We start from the raw sequence: 12,197 nt of genomic DNA on the forward strand, positions 1-12,197 counted from the left end.
TTTTGTAAGCAGAGCAAACAAAAAACCCCACAGGTGCACAACCTATTCTTGAAGTTAAGCCACTATACACATCTAATCAGGAGGGGGGGAAACATGTACTTGCTCATAGCTCAACACACAATATTGTAACAAAACACTCTTGTAAAGACCTATATTGAATCAACCAAGCCAAGAGTCCATTCAGCCCTATAATCTGCCTTTTAACCATGGTAACGAACTTAAAATTTGAGTATTAGGAACACTAGGAATATTAGGCTTCAATGGCTGGTGGCTCCTGCTCCTGATGCCACTACTTTGACTCTCCTTCCCCTTTGCGGCAAGAGGAGGAGGAGGAGCCAGCCACTGGAACCGGGACACACTTGGCTTCTGTACTTTCTGAATATTGGAGGGCACAACCCCCATACCAAAAATGTTTGGGGGCCCAAAATGGCTCAGGCCCCAGGAGTTGGCACCCCTGTGGCTAGCATTGAAAAGCAGTACAGATAGAAATTTTAAGTAAGCAATTATATATTTCCAAACAGAACTTGCTATTGTCCAGTTCTACATCCTACTTAGTGAAGTCCTTGAAGTCAAAGTATAACCTCTGCTGAGTGTAGCAGCTTTTCATATAATGGTCAGGTACAATATTCCCATAGAAGAGATAACAAACTGGGCAAACTGAAGCACTTTTGGCCTTTATTAAGGCTGTCAGGTGAGGAAAGGAATGCTTGTGTACATAATATCTGACAAATGGCTCTGAATTTGACCTATAGCCCATACAGCAACATTTTATTGCAGGTCCCAGTTGTTTTAATCTCTTAGAATCTGAACTAAAAAGGAACTCCTATATGTAATTCTAGGCAACTAGCACCTAGAGGTAAACAGTAGCGAAAGGTAACTAAATCAATACTTAATGAAGGAAATATGAAGTATCTCAAATATTAACAAGCAAACAAACAGCAATTACAGCAGTGTCAAAATACATTCAACCTACTTTAAACGCAGTAAGACCTGCATAAGACCTGGACTCATTAAATCAATCCATTTCAACAGAGAAGTTAATTTTCATTATTAGTCTCTGTGTAAAAGTATAAACTCTTATAGAAGAAAATCTTTTGAAAATACACGTTAAGGTTACTTTAGGAAACTAAAAGATTTATCGATACAGGATCTGTTGCAACTGGAGTCATATCTGAACTGCACCTCTGAGCTTAAGGACTCAGCAATGAAGTTCCATGCCACCCTATAGCCAGCAAATAGTTGTAGAAAATCAAGTACAATAATTCCTTTTCCCTCACGTACCCAAATTCTTTTACATACCTAACTGCTGTAACACAGTTGCTTTCACTTGTGCAGGGAGATTTTCGGTCTGCAAAAGTTGTTCATATTCCTTCTTTGCCAAGTGATATTTTCTCTAAAAAGGAGCAAAGCATATTTATAAATGCTGGAATGTTTTACTGATAATCTGGATTGGTATTATAGTCAAAAATAAGAACATAAGAACATAAGTGAATTTGGTCAAAGGCCTGGAAACGATGCCTTATGAGGAACGGCTAAGGGAGCTGAGCATGTTTACCCTGGAGAAGAGGAGGTTAAGGGGTGATATGATAGCCATGTTCAAATATATAAAAGGATGTCATATAGAGGAGGGAGAAAGGTTGTTTTCTGCTGCTCCAGAGAAGCGGACACGGAGCAATGGATCCAAACTACAAGAAAGAAGATTCCACCTAAACATTAGGAAGAACTTCCTGACAGTAAGAGCTGTTCGACAGTGGAATTTGCTGCCAAGGAGTGTGGTGGAGTCTCCTACTTTGGAGGTCTTTAAGCAGAGGCTTGACAACCATATGTCATGAGTGCTCTGATGGTGTTTCCTGCTTGGCAGGTGGTTGGACTCAATGGCCCTTGTGGTCTATTCCAACTCTATGATTCTATGAATTTTAATAACAATTAACATACAGCCGTAGAATACTGTTTTCACTGATAAATAAAACATCAACACAAGTATGATGAATAGTAGCTGCTGGTTCAGTATTACATAATAAAATATGAACATATTACTCTTGTGAGTGGCTGATCTATTAGCTATGATTTTGATAAAGGTGACCCTTTATTCCTATTTTGTTACATTAAGAAGGTTCTACTTTGTTAGTGTTGGTAGTATCTGCTGTTTAAGATGCCCATAAGTGACTCCAAAATGGGGAAAAGCTATTGATCTGGGTTGATAAAGAATCAAAGCAAACTGACAAGAGCAACTAAATGCTGCACATTAAATAGGATATCATAGCTAATGATATTTGGTTCTACTACTAGCTAATTAAGTAATCTTCAAATCTTGTCTCTTATCTGTTAGTGCTGATGGGGAGAGAAGATATATTTCATGACACAAACAAAATCCCTCAACTGAGAAAATGTCCCTTTTTATGCTTTCTGCCATCGTTTCTCCTATCTGCTACTTCTTTTAGACCATCTCCCCACCTGGTTAAAGTACCTTTCGCCTTCCCAAATTGAGTCCAGGCAATCAGAAATTACAAAATGATTGTGAAGGTATATAACAAAACAGATATGCTGATGTAGTGATGCTACTAAAGGCAATCAAGGTTCACCCAGAGTAAGGGCAATGCTTCCTGAGTAGGTGAACTTTTCTACCTCATTTCAAAAATCACTGATGGGAGTAGTTTCTCAATTCTGACAAATATGTTTGCTAATTCACAATTATTCAAGCTTAAGTCTTCTTGATATATAGCATAGTTCTACATTAACCATATTTAATAACAAAAAAGTATTATACACTTACCTGGGTTTCATATAAATGGGCAACGTGAAACCGAACTGTAAAAGCAGGGAAATTCAAGAGAATTAAGTACTGTAGTATATATGTATACACATCTGTTGGAACATTTATGTGTTTGTGAGTGGATGCTGAATGATAAATCAGGGTAGAAGAGAGTCTACACAGGTTGCTAGAGACTCAATTTTTAAAATTTATTTTATTTATTAGATTTGTATACTGCCCTATATCCGTAGATCTCAGAGCAGTTCACAACATATTTTTTTAGTTTTGTGAAACTAGACCTGATGCTAAATGTATCACTATCAACCACATCATTTGGCAGAAAGATGGCAGGCATGGGAGGCTGGGTATGAGGAAGTTTAACCCTTTCCTTCCTAGGCGTAGTCCCAATAAAAATCACACAACCCCCATCTGCTATTAGGCCCAGAAGGAAAGTTTCCATTAGCATAGCGACTTCCCTTCCATGAATAACACAGGTGCTGGGGTACAATTTCCTAGTGGGGAGGAAAAGCCTCTCCTCCCTGTGCACCGTAGTCTTTACAAGCCGCCATCCCCATTTTCTTTTTCAATGTCATTAAGTTTTGAAAAATGAGCAATGTTCACATATTCTTCAGAAACATCTGGTGGTCCTACACTAAAAACCTGCCCTGATTCCAAGTTGTTGTCTATGGTACAACCCTGGTCATTTCCCAAAACATCAGGATACAGAGTGAAATCAGATAAATTCTTCAAGCTAATAGTAGTAATAGTAGTAGTAATAACAATCCAAGGAGCTACTAATGGAAGTATTTGTGCTTGGACTTAATCTCTCAGTCTCGCAATGTAGTCTGGATAATAAATGCAAATACATACATTCCGGACTGTCAGATATTTCTGAGTATATATAACTATAAATCACAACAGCTTTAAGGCAAATAGGTAACTTTTCCTGAAAAAACACTACAGATTCTGAATTTAATCCCAATAAAGAATTTTCCCCCTCCCTGTCATATTTCAGTCATTTTTTTCTCCACTGTTGCTAACACTCTTTTTCGTGAACCAAAATGAGTATTGTGGCATCTTGAAGACTAACAAATTAATTATGGCATAAGCTTTTGAAGAGACTGATTTTAGTCTAGCAACCTGAAATCTCTATCCACCATTTGAGAGCCAACAATATAGACTTAAAGAGTAACATGAGAATAAAAGACATGTTCCCTACTCTGGGGAGAATATAATCTAAATCTTGACAGTAAGGGAGACAAAAGGAAAGAGAGCAAAGAACAGAGAGAAGGAAAAACATCTGCCTGAAACAGCACAATAAACATTTTTTTAAAGAAATTGGAAAGATAATAGTATGAAGAGATCGAGTTGAGAAGATGTGGTCTGTGATAAGAAGGAAGACAAGGAGAAAATGAGCAAAGACAGTAAAAATCTGCAGAGGTGACGAATATCATATATTAAATCTGAAATAACCAGCCAATTCTCTCTACAGAGCTCTAATTACTTTGTCATATGGTATACGGAATCTAATGTTCAGTAGAAGAAAATAAAAAAGCCTACTGGAAAAGCCGAACATAGCCTTGAACCCAAACAATTGTAAACAAAGCACACAATCAAAAACAGCAGTTCTAACTCTGTAAACACCAATTTGGCTTTCCATTGGACATTGAAGACTCCCTGAGTGAGTGCTTGTGGGCCCTGCTCTTGCCACTTACCATCTGGCCTGGGGCGGGGCCTGGGGCCTCACAAGGACTGTGTGCTGCTTGCTGCCTGCTGCCCAGGAGGACTCCCCTGAGTGAGTGCTTGAGGGCCCTGCTCTTGCCACTTACCATCTGGCCTGGGGCGGGGCCTGAAACCTCACAAGGACTGTGTGCTGCTTGCTGCCTGCTGCCCAGGAGGACTCCCCTGAGTGAGTGCTTGAGGGCCCTGCTTTTGCCACCTACCATCTGGCTTGGGGCGGGGCCTGGGGCCTCACAAGGACTGTGTGCTGCTTGCTGCCTGCTGCCCAGGAGGACTCCCCTGAGTGAGTGCTTGAGGGCCCTGCTCTTGCCACTTACCATCTGGCCTGGGGCGGGGCCTGAAACCTCACAAGGACTGTGTGCTGCTTGCTGCCTGCTGCCCAGGAGGACTCCCCTGAGTGAGTGCTTGAGGGCCCTGCTCTTGCCACTTACCATCTGGCCTGGGGCGGGGCCTGAAACCTCACAAGGACTGTGTGCTGCTTGCTGCCTGCTGCCCAGGAGGACTCCCCTGAGTGAGTGCTTGAGGGCCCTGCTCTTGCCACTTACCATCTGGCCTGGGGCGGGGCCTGAAACCTCACAAGGACTGTGTGCTGCTTGCTGCCTGCTGCCCAGGAAGACTCCCTGAGTGAGTGCTTGAGGGCCCTGCTCTTGCCACTTACCATCTGGCCTGGGGCGGGGCCTGAAACCTCACAAGGACTGCGTGCTGCTTGCTGCCTGCTGCCCAGGAAGACTCCCTGAGTGAGTGCTTGAGGGCCCTGCTCTTGCCACTTACCATCTGGCTTGGGGCGGGGCCTGGGGCCTCATAAGGACTGTGTGCTGCTTGCAGCCTGCTGCCCAGGAAGACTCCCTGAGTGAGTGCTTGAGGGCCCTGCTCTTGCCACTTACCATCTGGCCTGGGGCGGGGCCTGGGGCCTCACAAGGACTGTGTGCTGCTTGCGGCCTGCTGCCCAGGAAGGCTCCCTGAGTGAGTGCTTGAGGGCCCTGCTCCTCCCTGCCACTTACCACCTGGCCCAGGGCGGGGCCTGACAGGCCTCACTAGGACAGTTGTTACTGCCGGAGAGGCACAGAGTGTTTTTAAAATGTTTTATAAAAAAATTTTTCTGGATTTTTTGTATGTGGGGGGTGGGATTGATGTTTGGTTGGGCTTGGGGAATTATTATTTTTTTATTTTGATGTTTTTGTAATTTTTATATTTTTTGTTTGTATTGTTGTATTGGTTTTGTTTGTTTGTTTAAGGTGTTATTTTGTTTTTAGGGGGAGGGGTCAGGGCTGCCGGGGAGTGGGCCCCAGCCCACAAAATGGCTGGGGCATGTTCCACAGGGGGGGATGCACTGGGACAACCGATCTCAGTGATCACGGGTAGGAGGAGGAGTTACGCTAAGACCAGACCATGTCATTACAGAGGAGGCAGGTTTAGTCGTTGTCTGAGGACTATCCCTGCCTCCGGGTCTGGTCCTGTCCGGACGGATACTAGAATCAGCAAGGGATACCCACATAGCCTGAAGGTGCTGCTGTGCAATGCCAGGTCAATGATTCAGAAGACCACTGCCATCCATGACTTGATCATGGATGGAGGATTTGACCTGGCATGTGTAACAGAGACTTGGTTGGATGAAGCAGATGGGCCTGTTCTTGCCGCTGCTTGTCCACCAGGTTTCTCTTACGCACAGCAACCCAGGTCATGTGGGCGGGGAGGGGGGGTTGCAGTGATTTTTAGGAAGTCATTAGTTTGCACCAGGCGTCCTATTGGGAAGACCCAGTTTTCTGAGTGCATGTTCTGGAAGTTGGGCAATAGGGGCAGTACAGGATTCCTTTTGGTGTACCGACCTCCCCGCTGCGCCAAGGATTCCCTGCCCGAGCTGCTTCAGGTCGTGGCGGATGTTCTCCTGGAGACACCTAGCTTGGTCGTCCTAGGGGATTTTAACATCCATGCCGACACGACCTTACAAGGGGCCGCTCGGGACTTCGTGGAAAGCATGGCCTCCATGGGGCTGTCCCTGAATAAGTCTGGCCCAACCCATAGCCGTGGACATGCCTTGGACCTGGTGTTTACCTCTATGGATGTTGGTGATCTGACACTAAGTAAAAGCGAAACGAAAGAAGTGCCATGGTCAGATCACTTCCTGGTGCAACTGGACTTCTCTGCGACCCATCCCCTCTGCAGGGAGGTGGGACCAATTCGGATGGTCCGCCCCCGCCACTTAATGGATCCAAATGGTTTCCAGAGAGTGGTAGGGGATGCTTTATCCCATGTTGATGGCCTTTCAGCTGATTCCCTGGTGGCCCGCTGGAATGTGGAGTTAACCAGGGCTATTGACTGTTTGGCTCCGAAGCGCCCTCTCCGATTGCATGGAGCCCGGACAGCCCCGTGGTTTTCCACGGATCTGAGGGCAATGAAACAATCGTTGAGACGGCTAGAGCGCCGGTGGCGGAGAACTCATTCCGAATCTGACCGGACACAGGTTAGAGCTCAACGTCGAGCCTACCAAGTGGCGATAGCGACGGCGAAGAAGAATTTCTTCACCGCCTCTATTGCATCTGCAGAAAACAGCAGCAGGAGACTTTTTCAGGTGGTTCACAATTTAGCGGAACCACCTGCAACATCGGGGCCCAGTACGGGCCACATGTTCTCCTGCAATGATTTTGCAAAGTTTTTTGCAGATAAAATCGCTCAGATTCGGGAAGAAGTAGACTCCACCGTGGGAGCAGGGCCGGGGCGGGAGAGTGCAAGAGTTCTGTCTGGTCAAGTTGAGTGGGATCAATTCCAATCTGTTGCCTCCGAGGATGTGGACAGGCTGCTTGGACGAGTGAAACCAACCACCTGTCTCCTGGATCCTTGCCCATCCTGGCTAATAAAAGCAAGCCGGGAAGGGCTGGGCGATGGGCTTCGTGGGGTGGTGAATGCTTCCCTCCGTGAGGGGGCCTTCCCAGACCCGCTGAAAGAGGCGGTTATTAAACCGCTTCTTAAAAAACCATCTCTAGATGCGGCCACGATGGCCAACTATCGCCCAGTCTCAAATCTTCCATTCCTGGGCAAGGTGATTGAGCGAGCGGTTGCCGAACAACTCCAGGCACGCCTGGAAGAAGCGGACCATTTGGATCCCTTCCAGTCGGGATTCAGGCCTCATCATGGGACTGAAACTGCCTTGGTCGCACTGGTTGATGATCTCCGGCGGGCTAGGGACAAAGGTGAGAGCTGTTTCCTAGTTCTGCTGGATCTCTCAGCGGCGTTCGATACCATCGACCATAGCATCCTTCTGGACCGTCTTGAGGGGCTGGGAGCTGGGGGCACTGTTATACAGTGGTTCCGCTCCTTCCTCCTGGGCCGTGTTCAGAAAGTGGTGGTGGGGGATGAGTGTTCAGACCCCTGGGCTCTCACTTGTGGGGTGCCTCAGGGCTCTGTCCTCTCCCCCATGCTTTTCAACATCTACATGCGGCCGCTGGGAGAGATCATCAGGAGGTTTGGGCTGGGTGTTCATCAGTATGCGGATGATACCCAGCTCTACCTCTCTTTTAAATCAGAACCAGTGAAGGCGGTGAAGGTCCTGTGTGAGTGTCTGGAGGCGGTTGGAGGATGGATGGCGGCTAACAGATTGAGGTTGAATCCTGACAAGACAGAAGTACTGTTCTTGGGGGACAGAAGGCGGGCAGGTGTGGAGGATTCCCTGGTCCTGAATGGGGTAACTGTGCCCCTGAAGGACCAGGTGCGCAGCCTGGGAGTCATTTTGGACTCACAGCTGTCCATGGAGGCACAGGTCAAATCTGTGTCCAGGGCAGCTGTTTACCAGCTCCATCTGGTACGTAGGCTGAGACCCTATCTGCCTGCGGACTGTCTCGCGAGAGTGGTGCATGCTCTGGTTATCTCCCGCTTGGACTACTGCAATGCACTCTACGTGGGGCTACCTTTGAAGGTGACTCGGAAACTACAACTAATCCAGAATGCGGCAGCTAGACTGGTGACTGGGAGCGGCCGCCGAGACCATATAACACCGGTCTTGAAAGACCTGCATTGGCTCCCAGTACGTTTCCGAGCACAATTCAAAGTGTTGGTGCTGACCTTTAAAGCCCTAAACGGCCTCGGTCCAGTATACCTGAAGGAGCGTCTCCACCCCCATCATTCTGCCCGGACGCTGAGGTCCAGCGCCGAGGGCCTTCTGGCGGTTCCCTCATTGCGAGAAGCAAAGCTACAGGGAACCAGGCAGAGGGCCTTCTCGGTAGTGGCGCCCGCCCTGTGGAACACCCTTCCAGCAGATGTCAAGGCGATAAACAACTACCTGACATTCAGGAGACATCTTAAGGCAGCCCTGTTCAGGGAAGTTTTTAACGTGTGATATTTTATTGTATTTTTGGTTTTTATGGAAGCCGCCCAGAGTGGCTGGGGAGGCCCAGCCAGATGGGCGGGGTATAAATAATAAATTATTATTATTATTATTATTATTTAGGGCAGAGCTTTCCAAGCTTTTAATGTTGGTGACATACTTTTTAGACATGCATCATTTCACAACATAGTAATTTAGTTTTACTAGCAAACTGGACATTAAACTAACCCCTTTCCAGGCCTGTGAGGAACGCGGTGAGCGTTCGCGTGATGCACCAACACACTTATGCAGTGGCTTTTAACCAGTGTGCTGTGGCACTCCAGGGTGCCTTGAATGATGATCAGGGGTACCGCGGGCAACCCTGGCCTCTGTCCCTATTTCCTTCCCTCCCTCCTCTGATGCCCTCTTGCATCTCAGCTGACCAAAGGCTTGCACAGATGTTTGTTGAAGCAGCTCTGGCTACAAGCTACCCAGGCAAATGGTGCCTCTGGGGCTGGCCAAGGGGTGCTTCCCAAGTCCCTGTGGGGCAGTGTGAGGAGGAACTTCTCTTTGGGGTGGCAGCTGCAAATGCCTGGAGGACTGCCAAGGAGAGGAGAAAGGAGAGGAGAGGAGGATGAGGGTACACTCCACCAGAGAGGGTTTTCAAAAAAAGGGTGAGAGGCTGCCAGCTCTGCAGACAAGGGGTGACATAACTGAGCTCCTGAGCCCCACTGGGGTGCCACAGAAGGAATGTACAGTGGTACCTTGGGTTACAGACGCTTCAGGCTACAGACGCTTCAGGTTACAGACTCCGCTATCCCAGAAATATTACCTCGGGTTAAGAACTTTGCTTCAGGATGAGAACAGAAATTGTGTGATGGCAGCACAGCGGCAGCAGGAGGCCCCATTAGCTAAAGTGGTACCTCAGGTTAAGAACAGTTTCAGGTTAAGAACGGACCTCCAGAACGAATTAAGTTCTTAACCTGAGGTACCACTGTAGTTGGGTCAAGGAAGCCATGGACTCAAAAAGGTTGAAAACCTCTGCACTATCATCTTGTGACACAGTTTGGAAAGCTCTGGTCTAAGGAAAAGATTATCTAGACAAATATGAAACAGTAACTAATTTCAAGCGTAATTGGGGAATTTAGTTGTTTTCCATGAGAAGTTTGCCTTCAAAAAAGAAAAGCCTGAAACTCTCCAACATGTTACAAAGAAACAGTTTTGTATTTAAACATACAACTACTTAAACCATTTAATATTTTAAGAATTCATTTTAGTTATTTGCTGATAGTGATGCATTATTATTGTCAAAAGAAAATAATAAGTAGCTCCAGTGCACTAAATGCTACATGCGTGCGCGCGCGCACACACACACACACACAGAGAGAGCGCGCGTGTGTTCTTCTTAGACTGAGAAGACAGCAGTGAAGTAGGAAAATGGATTAATCATGACACTAGGGTGATATAGACATAAATCTAAAAAGTTACTAAGACCACAGATAAATTAAACTACTTACTTTCAGCATTGGACAAAGTGCAAGGGTTGCAGTCAACCAAAGCTAACTGAAAATGCTGTAAAAGAGAACAGAAAAATAAATGTTTTCCCCCCTGTAAAAAGCTAAAGAAATATTTGGTAGATATTCACTTTATATAGATTCAGTAGAAGATAAAATGATGCAAGCAATACGTGCAGGAAAATGTTAATGGCATACATCCAACCACTGATTTTTTTTTTATTGTATGTTACAGTGATGCACGTACAATGTATGTCAAAATCATAGGGAAACATAAAGCAATTAAAGGTTTATGTAGACAAAGTAAAATATAAAATTAAAAGAACTAAACGTAACAAAACTAAACCAAAAAATATGTAACCATTTCATAAAAACAAAACAGCAATGCTTATAAAATATATGAAAGGTCATAAAAGAATTCAACTGTTACCAGGAAAATGCTACAGTCAATGTTTGTTTTCAGGGGGGGGGGAATTAATCATTTCATTATTTTTATACCCCACCCTTCCTCAAATTAGGAATATAGGGCAATTAACAACTAACTAGGCAAAACCAGGCAAAATAATAAAACTATCATAAAAACTATCATAATAAACTGCATCCGAGCTTACTAAAGTTGCAAGAAAGGGGATTCCAACTAAACATCTGGGAAAACTTTCTGACAGTAAGAGCTGTTTAACAGTGGAAGAGGTCTCCCTTGGGAGGTGGGGGACTCTCCTTCCTTGCAGGTTTTTAAGCAGAGGTTGGATGACCATCTGTCTTGGATGCTTTAGCTGAGATTCCGGCATTGCAGGGCGTTGGACTAGATGACCCTTGGGGTCCCACTCAACTCTAAAATTCTAACTCAAAAATTACAATCAACAACAACAACAACGTTTTTTTATTTATACCCTGCCCATCTGGCTGGGTTTCTCCAGCCACTCTGGGCGGCTTCCAACGAAATATTAAAATACAATAGTCCTTCAGATATTAAAAGCTTCCCTAAACAGGGCTGCCTTCAGATGTCTCCTAAAGGTCTGGCAGTTGTTTTTGCCTTTGACATCTGGTAGCGGGCACCACTACTGAGAAGGCCCTCTGCCTGGTAGCACTAATTATCCAACAAATATCAAGTTCAGTTCAGATCCAAAACACTAGAGAAATAAAAAATGTATTTAACCATTACCAAAATGTTTCTATTTTGAGTGCCAGCTAGATTACAAGCAGCAAGGTGCCTTGTCACATGACAGAATACCCTGTCACCATCCTACCAACCACTCCAACAGAAGGGACAAGTGGGGCTTCCCCTGCTGATTGTAATGCACAGTTAGAGGTTACTGTGAAAGGCTCTCAGGTACTTGAGTCCCAAGTCATTTCGACTTCATATGCTAACAACAAATCCCTGAATTAGATCCAGTGGAGACAGAAAACTTTGATCTCTAAAGTTTTCGTCATCCCTGATGGGATATCAGATTTCTGAACAAAAGGTTTGCCTACTGGCAACACTAATACTGAGTTTCATGATTCTAAAAATATGGAAAAACTCCATGTACACAATGAAAAAACCCTGAGCACATATGAAGCATTTCCCTTTACAGAAGTTAATGGTAGGCCATTCATAATACACAACTGTAGGTCAACTTGAGGACCCTTTTTTATAGACACATAAACATATGAAAAGCACATGAAATCATTCAAAAGACCTATTAATTCAAAAAGTGTTATGTATTTTGCACTTATTTTTCCCTCATTGATACATTCAGGATTTTCAGAAGTAAATTTGCTACTGCTAACATTTTAGACTATTAATAAAACTACATAGTGGTATCTAATTTTGTTAGCACAATTTAACTAACTGTATGCTGTTACCTTGAACACAAATCAAAAGAAAAATAGGAGCAATTAATTATGCAAACAA

The 12,197-nt window shown here is 45.0% G+C and overlaps 1 protein-coding gene across 4 annotated transcripts in view; it reads right to left on the reverse strand.

Annotated features, from left to right (window-relative positions):
- Window positions 1-12,197, reverse strand: part of KDM6A (lysine demethylase 6A) — a 107,555-nt gene that overhangs the window by 48,000 nt on the left and 47,358 nt on the right. For all 4 annotated transcript variants that reach the window (XM_082219814.1, XM_082219813.1, XM_082219816.1 and 1 more), the window contains exons 7-9: window positions 10,307-10,361; window positions 2,774-2,808; window positions 1,300-1,393 (exon numbers count right to left, since the gene is read on the reverse strand). In XM_082219814.1, the coding sequence (XP_082075940.1) occupies window positions 1,300-1,393; window positions 2,774-2,808; window positions 10,307-10,361 (184 nt within the window). The remainder of the gene's footprint in view (window positions 1-1,299; window positions 1,394-2,773; window positions 2,809-10,306; window positions 10,362-12,197) is intronic.

This window comes from Podarcis vaucheri, assembly GCF_965113315.1.
Source record: "Podarcis vaucheri genome assembly, chromosome: 4".
In the NCBI taxonomy this organism is placed as follows: Eukaryota; Metazoa; Chordata; class Lepidosauria; order Squamata; family Lacertidae; genus Podarcis; species Podarcis vaucheri.